A 12,855-nucleotide genomic window follows, 5' to 3' on the forward strand; every position below is an offset into this window, starting at 1 on the left:
ACAGATCTTTCTGGAAATGACTACATTCCTAGCATGAACCACTACTTCACAACTGATGCTACTATGCTGGTTTTGTTGTTGTTGTTGTGTTTTTCAATTTAGGGAGACATGCTCCTCAAGGACGCTTATATAGGTGTAGCTTTTATTTCTCAAAGCTCTTGTTAGAGGGCACATGGAAAATCTCAGTAAACATGTATCAAAGTAAATGATGACTTCCTGCTTTGTGACATTTCTAAACATTTTCCCTGTTGAATGCATTCTATTTTGATTCCAAAGTGTGGTGGAAAGAAAAGGTGGAACTGAATGGATTTCTAGCTCTGCTGTTTCAATGCTGTAAAAGTAACCTGATCCTGTTCATCAGTCAGTGTTGTTCATCATTTCCCCTAGATAAGTGAGATCATGTCCTACTGGAAATATACTTACAAGAATAAAAAATGAGACAAGCAATAATCGTTATGCTATAAGGCATATGCAACATAGACTGAAAAACAGGAACAGACCCAGAGATAAGGAGCCATGGATCAGACTGTTGGACCTCAAAGGGAGGGTGGGGATAAAAGGGAGAGATCAACCAAAGGACTTGTGTGCATACATATGAGCCTAACCAGTGGTCAAGGACAATAGGGGGGGTGGGAGCATGAGTGGGGGAGAGAGGGGGATTAGAATGGGGGGTTGAGGACAAATATGTAATACCTTAATCAATAAAGAAATTTTAAAAAAAAAGTAACCTGAAGTCTGAGCCTCTGCTTCCCTATTTTTAAATGAGAACTTTAACAAGAGCAACAACAATAAGTATCCATCTGTGTCAAAGAGAAGACTGTGGAGTCGCTTGGCATAAGGCATGTGAAAGAGTTCTGCAAATTGGAAAGCAAATATTAGGCCTTTGTTTACCAATTTTAAAAAATATGAGGTTGATGTTGCAATGCTGCAGATGATAGATGCTGCATACGGCTTTTTTTTTTCTTTTTTCTTTTTTCTTTTTTTCTGAGAATGGCTATTAAGCAAAAGAGCAAGGTGATGAGGCAAAGAATCTCAATCACAACCTGCCAAACATGCCCCAGTCATAAATCACTGGCCATGCTCAACACTTGCGTGCGGAGAGATTACTGGGCACCTGTTACCTCCAGCCTCTGCCACTGCTGCTTCAAACCCAGGAGAGAGCTTACCAGACACGAGCTGCTGTCCAGGCAACCCCACGGGAACCATGCCCAAATTATTCATGGCGGTGGCCCAGGCTGTGGGATCTGTCACGGACATGTTGAGCTGGGTTGTGTCTATCGCTATACTCCCCAAACCATCCGCCGCTGCAGGAAAAAAATAAACAATGACTGAGAGTCAATAGCCAAGGGTATTTGTTTTAAAGGAAACCACATTTCTAGAGATATGAGGCTTCATGTAGCATTTTCCCAAACCACAAAACAAAAAAGCACATAATCTACAGCAATGTTTCCTTCAGACATAAATATAAAGAGTTTCCGAACACATTCTGGGAGGAAACTTAATGGCATGTAGTTTATATTATACACAGAACGCCATTAAGAAAGTACTTCCGGAAAAACATGAAGAATCGCTTTCTTCTCCTAGTGAAACAACATCAGTTAAGTACCAAGGTTGCCAGATAAGGCAGGAACACTCTCATGGTAACACAAGTCAATTGGCTTGGTAGATGGAGGATATATAAGTGCTGGAGCAGGCACACCTTTTAACTAATAGAATCTCTAGAATAGTTGTAAGCATAAAAATGGTCCTGACTGAACTTACTGTTACCTTGTAACAGATTTCCTCCTTCATAAACTCTTTACAGCATGGCATTAAGAAAATGTGACTTCTCCAAAATATTTCTTGTAAAGCACACTTTCATTGAAACCAAATAAACAAATAAATGTGCTACAAATAGCACAGAGCTAAAACAACAACAACACACACATACCACAAAATATGTTAAAGTTGGCTTAATGTTCTTCGATGTTCACTTGTTCCACAGCCTGATTTCTTTAAGGAAAATATTCATGGAATATTTTCATATTCCATGAAAATATGCATGGAACCCTTCAGGGTTCCATGCATATTTTCATGCCTGGGCAAGCTTTTCCACTAAGAACTTAAAATGCGTCATGTCCTGGGCTGGCCACCGACTTACCTGCAGCCATCATCTGAGGAAGCTGTTTGGGACACTGGGTGATGCTTCCAAGGCCACCAGCATCGACTACTGAAGTACGAGCATCCTGTGAGGCAGGAGCACTTTGAAGGCTGGGTGCAGGGTCCCCACGGAGATCATCAGATTCTGCAAAAAGGGAAAAGGAGTGAAAACCATCAGCAAACGGAGGGAGCCTTCTAAAGAAAAACTGTCTATTCAAAAACATACAACACAGAACAACATCCAATCACAGGCATGAAAGTAGAGCTATCTCCTGGCTTGGCTTCAGAGCCCTCTGAGAAGGTGGGTCAACTGTCAACCCAGCTTGGGCCAGTGCTGGCTGAATAAACAGCCCATTTGCAGTGAGCGCCTGGCCGCCGACTGAAGAGGCTTCACAAATGGGGCTTATCAGTCCCTACACAGCCTCTTCCACACACTACACATCAATGGAGAGGGCAGACTCAGGGCTAAGTATGATTTTTTAAGGTAAAAAATTAACTGATGTTTTTATTTTGGAAGACAGTCATCTGTGAAATGTATTCAAAGGGGAAGAAAACTTATGGAAGAGGGAGAAAAAAAGCATCTATTCACCATGAGACTGGCAAAGGAGTGCACCCAAACTACAATAGTCAGGGAAGGCCCAAGGAAATAATGGCATGCTGCTAGTAAAAGAAGATCTAGAGTGTGTAGAGGCAGCAAAGGAAAAGAATTTGTCTTTTTAGCTCTGTAAAAAGATAAATTTATCTGGTCACAATTTATATATAACAAAATCTAATTTTAATATGTATAAAATTAGATTTTTCAAAGCATATTTCTAACAAGAATAAATAACAATAAAACATTAAATAAAGTTGCAAAGGACCTGTCTATATCACACTTTTTGTAAAATTCTATGCCTCCTTCCATCCTTAAAAATGCAAAATCAACATTCATACATACTGTATTTTCCGGCGTATAAGACGACTTTTGAAATGAAAAAAAGTCAACCGAAAATCGGGGGCAAAAAACCAAAATTGCACAAAAATTACCTGCAGATCTTGACGGCAAAGTAAGTCTTTTCTTTGAAGTGGGGGGTAGTCTTATACCGCGAATATAGGCCTAAACCTATGTTTTAACTGTAAAATTAGGGGTTCGTCTTATACGCCGGAAAATACGGGTACGTATTTTAAGTGTGCTTGTACCATTCCAAAACTGGATGGCAAAACACGCTGCACTTAGAAGAGTGATGTAAGAAGTTTGAATTTTAAGTAAATTTAATCTAACAATTGAATTTAAGTAATTATTTTTATTTAGGTATAGATTTGGAAAATTTTAAAACCATGTTTCTGTTCATGGATATTCTAGCATTATATGTTATGAGAAAGGACTTTAATGTAAGGACAGGAAAAAGGCCCTTCTTTTTCCTTGTTGTGTTCTTCCACAATTTATGAGAAGCACCTGATAATTAAATCCCAAGATTGTTAGCTCCTCTGATTCAAACAGCCTCTCTATTCAAACTGCAAGACAAGATAAGTTACTTTCAAGGCTACATTCTTGCATACCTCTCCTCCCCACTGTTTTTACAACTCGGGGATAATTTGCACCAGGGAGTGTCTAGTTAGTAGAAAGTCCCCTTCCTCTCTCCCCTTCAAACAAGCCTCTTTTGAACTCTTCGTAACTTTTGCTGTAAGCATGTTTTACAGACTTGGGAACTATACTGATAAGACAGCTCCCTAGGACATCCACTGGACTGTCTCAGCCCCAAATCTTCCTCCCTTCCTTGTCACCTAGCAATCGCAGCTGTTACCCTTTAAAGGAGGAAGTTGCCTTTTTATTCTCGCCCCTGTATTTATCAGCAGTGCACAGAGCCTTTCCCTTTGGGGAAAGTAAAATAAAATTCCTCTCTCTGCATCTATCTCTTCTCTCAGTTGTGAATTCTTTCACAGTTCCTGTCACTTGCCAAACTCTATATGGTCTGTTTGTCGGTGTATGTAGTGTGAGGTTTGGACCATTTATGGTGCTCTCTTTTATTTCTTTGATTCTTCCATGCAAGAAACAGTAACCCTTTGAATATGGAAATAAGAACAAATTGTTGACAATTGAGAATACGTTTAACATAAAAGGAAGCTCAGGTTTCAATATCTCAATGATATGTGGATAATAAGCAAATTGTTTCCATGCTAGCCACAAATCTCTAGCCCTCAACTGGAGGAGCCTAAGAAATATTGGAAAAATTTTTTTTCCAACAGACTGTAGAAATATGAAATATCTTTATTATGCAGTAGTGAATAATTCCAACTTTGGGAGCAAACTGTATGCAACACAAATATTTTATACCTACTACCCAAATGAATTCAGAACCTCCTTATATGTGTGCATCAATTATCTCAGAGAATGGGTGCCATCAGACAAGAGATCCTCACCATGTAAAATAATTTCAGTGACATAAATATGTAGCTAAATGAAATGTCTGCCCTTTAGCTATCCACATACCAGCAATATTTCTGTAATGAAACCTCAAAGCAACTTTTTTCTGTTTACCTCCAACCATTTCACAACACCAAGCAGAGTCAGGCTAGAATGTGTCCATTCTTCAGCTCAAATGGGCCTGAAGTGGAGTCCTTTCAAATTATCAGAAACTCACTATTTATCTTACTTATCTCCCCAAATCAGGTTTAGTTGACTGGCTTCCTTGTAGCTCAGGTTCTCCCCAAATGGGCAATATTCACTTTTTTTTTTTTTACTTTTTTTCTTTTTTTTTTCCTGTACAGTGAGTCTCAGTTCTGGGCCACTCGATCAGAGAGCATCCCTTTGCTTTGTAGGCTTTATGACTGTGCCTGACCAGCCTTGTCTCCCGTTGCCTTTTTGATTCAATGTTTTAGAGATGGTGTTCGCTTTCCTTGGCTCTGTAAATGTCTGCTCCAATAGTAGTTTTCACCTTAGTGATTATGGTCTTACAAAGGGCTATCAACTGTCCTGATGGCCCAAAGCTTCTACCCATCTTTGCATTGTTCATACCCATCTTAACAAATTGCTACTGTTTCATAAAAAAAGTATTGGCAAGATGTGGTTTGTAAACATGGATTTATCCCCAATGAGAAGCTTTTTAAAAAATATTGTATTGATTTTTTTAAAGAGATGAAGGGAGAGAAATAGAGAGTTAGAAACATCCATGAGAGAGAAACATCAATCAGCTGCCTCCTAACACCCCCTACTGGGGATGTGCCCGCAACCAAGGTACATGCCCTTGACCAGAATTGAACCTGGGACCCTTCAGTCCACTGGCCAACACTCTATCCACTGAGCCAAACCTGTTAGGGCACCAATGAGAGGCTTTTAATTTCAATTTATTACACCTCTTCAGTCTACTAATCCAATGGTTTGAATGACACACAACTTAATGTGGCTACCATGTACCTATCAATAGAATGGTGACTCTAAAGTAAGTTCTATCATATCTTAGGCATTCCCAATAGTATCAAGAATGCCATGTAATTCTTTTAAAAAATAAAATTTAGTTGATTACTCAACTTGCAAAAAAGGTGATATTTTTAATTAATTACTATCTAATAATTTATGAATAATCACAAAACTATTTTTGTTCTCTGCTAACATCTATTGTTCCTATTGAATATCTGCCTCTTCAAATGATTCAAGGTCATAAAGCCTAATTGATCATTCAAATCAATTTCTCTGCCTTAGTTTTCTTATTTATAAACCATAGAAAATTAATATTTTAAAAGATCTTTATGAGTTTATTTGAGCCAAACTGATGACACATGCTGGGGAGCAAGATCTCAAATGCTCCAGAAAATAAGTTTTGTAGCTTCTTTTAATCATTTGAAATTAAGGAAGATTGGAGAAATGAAGGCAAGGTTTGGGATTATGGGATAGTTAACAAGTGCATGTGCTCTGTTAAGAGTTAATAGCCCCTTTGAGGTATTACTTCTGGTATTTCAAAAGTGTATTACCCTAGATGCACAGGAACAATGGACAGCTTGACCTGGGATGTGACTACCCACCATGACCTGCCTACTTAGGAATTAATGCTCAGATCACCCTGTGAGGTTATTTTCCATAGAACCCCTTTTTTATTTTTTCACCCACAGCTCTCCCTTTTGGTCAGACATCAGTCCGAAGGATGCATTAATGACCAATATTTGGTCAGACATTGTGGTCTCACTGCACTAAGAAGCCACATTCATAAACAGTATCAGTATTGACATTTTTGTTTACCATTGGGAATGAGGTAATATAAATATGAGATCTGAGTTGAGGGAAAATTTTCCCAAAAAGAAAAGGCAGGTCTTACAGCCTTCCTTACAAAAACACCACTCTGAACCATTTCTATCCTATAAACTACATGATCCAAGTCCTGCTGTATTTGCCATCTACTATAACAGAAAGATTAATATTGTTAATGGTATTTATTTACACAGAGAGATGTGAGTAGTTAAAAATTATAGCAAATAGAGCACTTGTAATATAACAGGTGATAATTATTTTATTTGGAAGTGTAGTGTTCCCATTAAGGTACCCTGGGATCTTTGTGTTCTGCTGGATAATTAAGTAATTAATTCTAAAACAGTGAATAACACTTGATATTTCTAAAAGTAAGTGTTGCCCTAGTTTTCTGTGCCACACCTAAATTGTAGCAGAATATTTCTTCATTTTCCACAATTCCTTTATAAAATAATATAATGTAATTTTAAAGATGTATGAACTTTTCTACCTAAGTTTTTTTCTGCCCATGCAACTACAAAAGCTTTCATAAAACTCATGACCAATTGTGCAACTAGCTTTTAGTGAGGTAAGATTTTCACAATCAGATGTGCAAAGGCCAAAGCTTTATCTAGGAGACACCTAAAATTCAACCTGTTTATTCTTAAGGTATATTCAAGTAAAAGCTTTATGTCCAGTTTTATTTCTGTTTAGTGAGATATATTTATGCTCAGAATTTCATGGAACTATATCAAAAAGGCAAATAGTTTTTGAAACTTACTAAACCTATAAAAATACCATTTAGCATAAAAAATGACAAAGGCTTCTCCCACTTATGTAACACAACTCTTTCCAACTCTGCTCCACATTTCCAGGTCCCAAGGAAACACACACACACACACACACACACACACACACACACACGCAACCCATCTGTAACTGTCCACAAAACATAGGTTCCTAGTAAAACATAAAAGGAGGTGGAGAGGAGTTCAGATTTATTAATCTTGTTAAAGTCGATTCCAAAGAAACGTTTTTCATTTGACATCTGAAACATTCTTACTTTATAAAAATTATTCATTAGCTGAAACCGGTTAGGCTCAGTGGATAGAATGTTGGCCTTCGAACTGAAGGGTCCCAGGTTCATGTACCTTGGTTGTGGGCACAGCAGGGGGTGTGCAAGAAGCAGCTGATCTATGTTTCTCTCTCATCCATGTTTCTAGTTCTCTATCCCTCTCCTCTCTCTTCCTCTCTATGAAAAATCAATAAATATATTTTAAAAATAAAATAAAATTATTCATTATCATTATCATATATATATATGTGTGTGTGTGTATATATATATATATATATATATATATATATATATATATATTGTAAAGAGAAAAATATATTCCCAAAGTTATACCTTATTTTTCTATCACTAAGAAATTATCTCAGTTTGCTCATGTAATCAGTAGGCTACTCTGTTGAACTTATGAAAATGTTCCATAGTTTAAAACAATATAAAATATTATTAAATGTATGTTACTTATGTATTAACTTCATAATTTTTAATCAACTGTCTATGATTAATAATGGGAACAATTTTCTTCTCATAATGGCAAATTAAGTTATTCATACCAACTTTCCCATTGAGGAATGACTAGCAAAGCTTAACGTCTTTCATTAGTTTTATACAATTCTCACTGTTATCTTTCCAAACTCTAAAAGATCCCAAAGACAAGCTATAATTACTGAAGAGATTACTAAGCAGGCTTCTAAAAAGAACATACTCTGTTAAGTGCTAGGTCTTTTGTTTTATGAACCTAGGAGGTGAGTGAATCCTCAAGCTTTGAGGCAGAGTGGAATTGCTCTGCAAAATGTGGTAAAAGAGGGAACTAAGGATAAATACTTTGATTAGAAAGAAAAAAGAAATCTTTGGTGGCCATCCAGGAAAAAGGGGACTCCAGAGAACAGAAATGACTAAGGCAGATGTTCAGGTGGTTCCCTAGAAAGAACACTATATAAATATTTCCCCTGCCCCTTCCACAAAATGTCATGAAGTCTACATTGGTTGGGGTGTTTTGGAGGAGAAGGCTTGAAGAGGATAATGAAAAGGCAGCTGAAAATGAAGATTACCTAAGGTACTACATCATAAAGCATGATAAAGTTTTCAATTCTGTTAAATATAGTCATGTGCCATATTGACAACATATTGTAAGGATGCCATGCAATTCTTTACAAAAAAGAATGGTCGATAATGGAGCACATATATGACCAGGTGTGTAGTAGACTATACCATCTAGGTTTGTGTATGTTCATTCTATGATATTTGTAACAATGATCAAACACCTAATGACTCATTTCTCCTGACATAGCCCCAACATTAGCAATGTATAACTGTATACTGGAAGTTGATTATTAGTGATAAAAATCTCATTATTAATAGTAAATAAAAGAATTAAGATTTTGAAGAAGGGATTTAGAATAGATTAGATTTTATGAGATATTGCATTTTATAGGGAATTTCTAATGAGAGAATTATAAAGTAAGAACATTAGATCGAATAAAGCTAAAAGGATCCTTCTCAGTGTTAGAGAAAAAAGCCAGCCTTGGGAAATGGTATGAACAGAGGATGGGACCAAGCAAAGATCAATTCAGTCAGGGCTGAACCAGACAGCTTGTTATGTCAAAGTCATGAAATTAAAAGGTCTTCTTTAACACCTGACCTGTCACCTTTATATTTATAAAATCACCAAACTCTTCAAAAAATGCCATCAATTGACACATCACAGCTCATTACACCTGAGGAGAGATGCCATTCCTGTTCCATGTAGTTTTTAGTTTGTTATTCAAAACAAGAAGACAAAGGAACTATGTACTCTCTCCTCTGTGCTCCATAGCACTCTGTGCCTTTCTCTACACTGGCATTTATAATTTCATGTTCTAATTAGTTGTTTATGTCCCTAATAAACAAGATTAGAATGATTAAGGAAACAAGTCACCTTTTCATACCCAGCTGCTAACACAGAATCTGGAATGTGTTTTCTCTCTTTGTCTTTTTCTATCCTATCTAATAAAAGAGTAATATGCAAATTAATCATCACTACAACACACAAGATGGCCACCCCCTTGTGGGTCAAAGATGGCTGCTCCATGTGGATACAAGATGTCCCCCTAAAAGATGGCTGACAGGTGGCAGGGGAGGGCAGTTAGGAGGGATCAGGCCTGCAGGGGAAGGAAGTTTGGGGGAACCAGGCCAGCAGGGGAGGGAAGTTGGGGGCAACCAATCCTGCAGGGGAAGGCAGTTGGGGGGACCAGGTCTGTAGGAGAAGGCAGATGGGGGGACCAGGCCTGAAGGGGAGGGAAGCTAGGGGGGCCAGACCTGAAGGGGAGGGCAGTTGGGGAGAATCAGGCCTGCAGGGGAGGGCAGTTGGAGGCAATCGGGCTGGCAGGGAAGCAGTTAGGCATTGATCAGGCTGGCAGGGGAGTAGTTAGGGGGCAATCAAGCTAGCAGGCAGGTGAGTGGTTGGAAGCCAGCAATCCTAGATTGTGAAAGGGACATCTGACTGCCTGTTTAGGCCTGATCCCAGTGGAGTCTCAAATTGGATAGGGTGCAGGCTGGGCTGAGGGAAACACACCCTCCCTATGCACAAATTTTGTGCACCATACCCTAGTAAATTTATAAAAAATATTTTAAAAATATAAAATTATATAGAAATTACATATATAATTTCTAGTAAAAGTACAGAACAGCACAAATATATATATAGAAGGAAAAGTAAAAATGAAAATAAAAGAGAAAGGAATTCTTGAAGGAACAAAGGGTCCAACCCCAAAGGTTGAAAGCTTGAAACCTAAAAAACACAAAAGGGGAAAATGCTGTCGGAGACTAGAACACAGATGAATTAAAAAACTTAGAATTAAACAAAAAGTTAGATCTTTCCAGATAAATGTTTGGTGAGTGTAACGGTCATTCTCTGAGATCTAAGAGCCCATACCTCCCCAGCAGCCAATGTAGGGTTGTAAGCAGGTTAAGGTGATGTTCTCCTTTTGTGAGATTTCCTACAGTGGCTCATTGAATGAGTCGAAATCTATAAATAAAGGCATCTCCAGACTCATTAGGCAGTGCATTAGTGTAACAATGGGATATATATACAGTGCTAAAGAAGTGAAATCCTTGGAAGAAAGAAGTTTCAATTGGCATGCATCACAGAGAATCAAAAGCAGATCTGGCCATTTCTCAAACACAAAATGTTATTAAGAGTCTGTGATTACATCCTCCACTTTTCCACCTTATATAGCAGCCAATTTTATTCTACAAATCACTGTTCTATCTTAAGAAGAAAATGGTTACTGAATGAATGGTAAGAACTTGTGTCTTCATGAGTTCGAAGAACTGAATGTGGAGAGAGAATGAAAGAGAACAAAAGTTCTCTCTCTGAAACACACAATCAAACAAAATAACCAACTTTGCCAAAGAAAAAACAATCAGGATAGTAGATAAAACCAATTATCTTTTGATACAAAGAAAAATACAATTTGGCATTACTTACATAAGTATAGAGAAATGACAGAGGTAAAATTGTTTTGTCTTCAGGAAACCTGTGCTTTCAAAAAAAATTACTCTTTATATGTTTTAATTGAACATAATAATAAAAGAGAAAGTTTTGAGACCTTAGGAATAAAGTACTTCTTTTTGCATTAAAAACAGAAAAGAAAACAAGGCTAGATGCTACTATGGTAATATGTAATTTCAAAGTCTTTTAATAGACAACATTTAAAATATATGGCCTTCCACATTTAAAATATTTCAGATTTTCTGAGGACAATATTACACTTGAAGATTGTTTATGAAGTATGTAATGAATCAGCTTTTCCTCTCATTAATGGAAATCTGTCAAGCACATATACAATATGTGATCCCATGCTGTTTTCTACCTTCCAAAATACACCTATTAGAGGAAAAAAGTTATAATTGTTGACTCTGCTGTGAATTATTAAAGAAAGCAATCTAATCTGTAAACATAAGTCTGCATTCTTTAAAGCTAGTAGAGTCTCACTTTAAGCAAAGCTTTTTCTAAAGTCCCTGAGGATTCAGGACAAACACTCAGGTTCATAAAACATCAATGTTCGAACCTTAGAGTTCATCAATTCCAACTTCTCAAAGATATAGAAATCGCAAAATATGTGACAGGCAACTATTTCAAAATAGCCTTGCAGTTCAGAAATTCTTCCTTCAGCTGACACTTTATCTAGATAGTAAGAGATTTGAGTTCTGCCCTTGAATCCTACTTCTGCAGTGATGTGTGGCCTTCATAATGTGATTACCAAGGGATATTAAGGTCTAATTGCAAACTAAGTAAGTCGCAGACAAGTAAATAAGGACATATCAGAGGGTTCTTGCTTTTACTCAATCAAGTTGTGTGTGTGTGTGTGTGTGTGTATGTGTGTGTGTGTTTTCTATTTGCACCCTCTGTTCTCTTCAAATCCCCATTCAAAAAAGTTCTACAGAAACAGACAAAGTAAACCGCATGCTGCAGCAACATAAAAGCTTCACTTGAAATGGCAAAGTCATGAACTCCGGAGAAAGAGCAGCCAAGAGACCAGAGGAAGGAGTCCTTTGGAGAAAGAGGCAACACTTTTGAAACACACTGCAGGTGGATGTCAGGCTCCACAGACACAGCCATCAAGAAAGGTGAATTCTACAAACCACAAACACCACCACAAACCAAAGAACACATTTTTATGCATGCATAGTGGAGGAAGGCATATCAGCACACACTGGTCTTTTCAGCCACACTTTCACACAGAGAGCAATTTCTATAAATATTAATTTCTTATAGAAGGGAAAGTAGACAATACAAATTCTCTTATTTGTGCTGTTCTGTACTTTTTTGTTGTTGTTGTTCTGTACTCATTTTACACCTTGACCTAACCATGGAAAACATTTTAATCGTAGTGGGTGAATAACTGACCCTTAAATGGCTGCAAACTCTAGTAAATGAATCATCTGTTTCCCACAAAACCCTGATTTGAGCTCTTTCATCTATGGAAATTTACCTGCCATAAAATCCAGATCAGCCCACATCCAGCCTGAGCCAGTTGCTCATCCTGTTTAACATTGCTCCTAGTAGGGTCATGAAGAACATGTTAGTTACTCTTTAAACTAATGTGCTCTTAATGAAGCCATTTCGACATGATGAATAAAGCATTAGCTCCGTGGTCATGATCGCCCTAAGGATTTACAGACTTAGCGGCCACCCTACCTCCTATGAGTTGCCCTGGGCTAGAGACCTTGTTTTCCCTTTCCCTAAGTGACCACCTACATGCCCTGTAACCAGTGGGCTCCCTGGGACGGTTGGTTTCACTCTGTGGAACTCACACAGGCGTGGTTATGTTATGCAAGTGAGTTCCTCGGGGGAGGGGTATTGCGGCACAGTGCCTGACGGAAATGCATGGGCAGTGCAACATCCAATCGGAAAGTTCTAGTCTGGCAAGAAGCATTCTGTGGAAACGGGTCAAAGCTCTGGTGC

At 37.8% G+C, this 12,855-nt stretch overlaps 1 protein-coding gene across 9 annotated transcripts in view; it reads right to left on the reverse strand.

Annotated features, from left to right (window-relative positions):
- The window catches only part of ENOX1 (ecto-NOX disulfide-thiol exchanger 1), a 559,063-nt gene that overhangs the window by 209,085 nt on the left and 337,123 nt on the right, over nucleotides 1-12,855 (reverse strand). For all 9 annotated transcript variants that reach the window (XM_084876551.1, XM_084876549.1, XM_084876547.1 and 6 more), the window contains 2 exons: nucleotides 2,141-2,284; nucleotides 1,167-1,304 (listed from right to left, as the gene is read on the reverse strand). In XM_084876551.1, coding sequence (XP_084732677.1) covers nucleotides 1,167-1,304; nucleotides 2,141-2,153 — 151 coding nt within the window. In that variant the 5' untranslated portion in view covers nucleotides 2,154-2,284. The remainder of the gene's footprint in view (nucleotides 1-1,166; nucleotides 1,305-2,140; nucleotides 2,285-12,855) is intronic.

Source organism: Pipistrellus hanaki (genome assembly GCF_964339955.1).
Source record: "Pipistrellus hanaki genome assembly, chromosome: 3".
NCBI classification, from domain to species: Eukaryota; Metazoa; Chordata; class Mammalia; order Chiroptera; family Vespertilionidae; genus Pipistrellus; species Pipistrellus hanaki.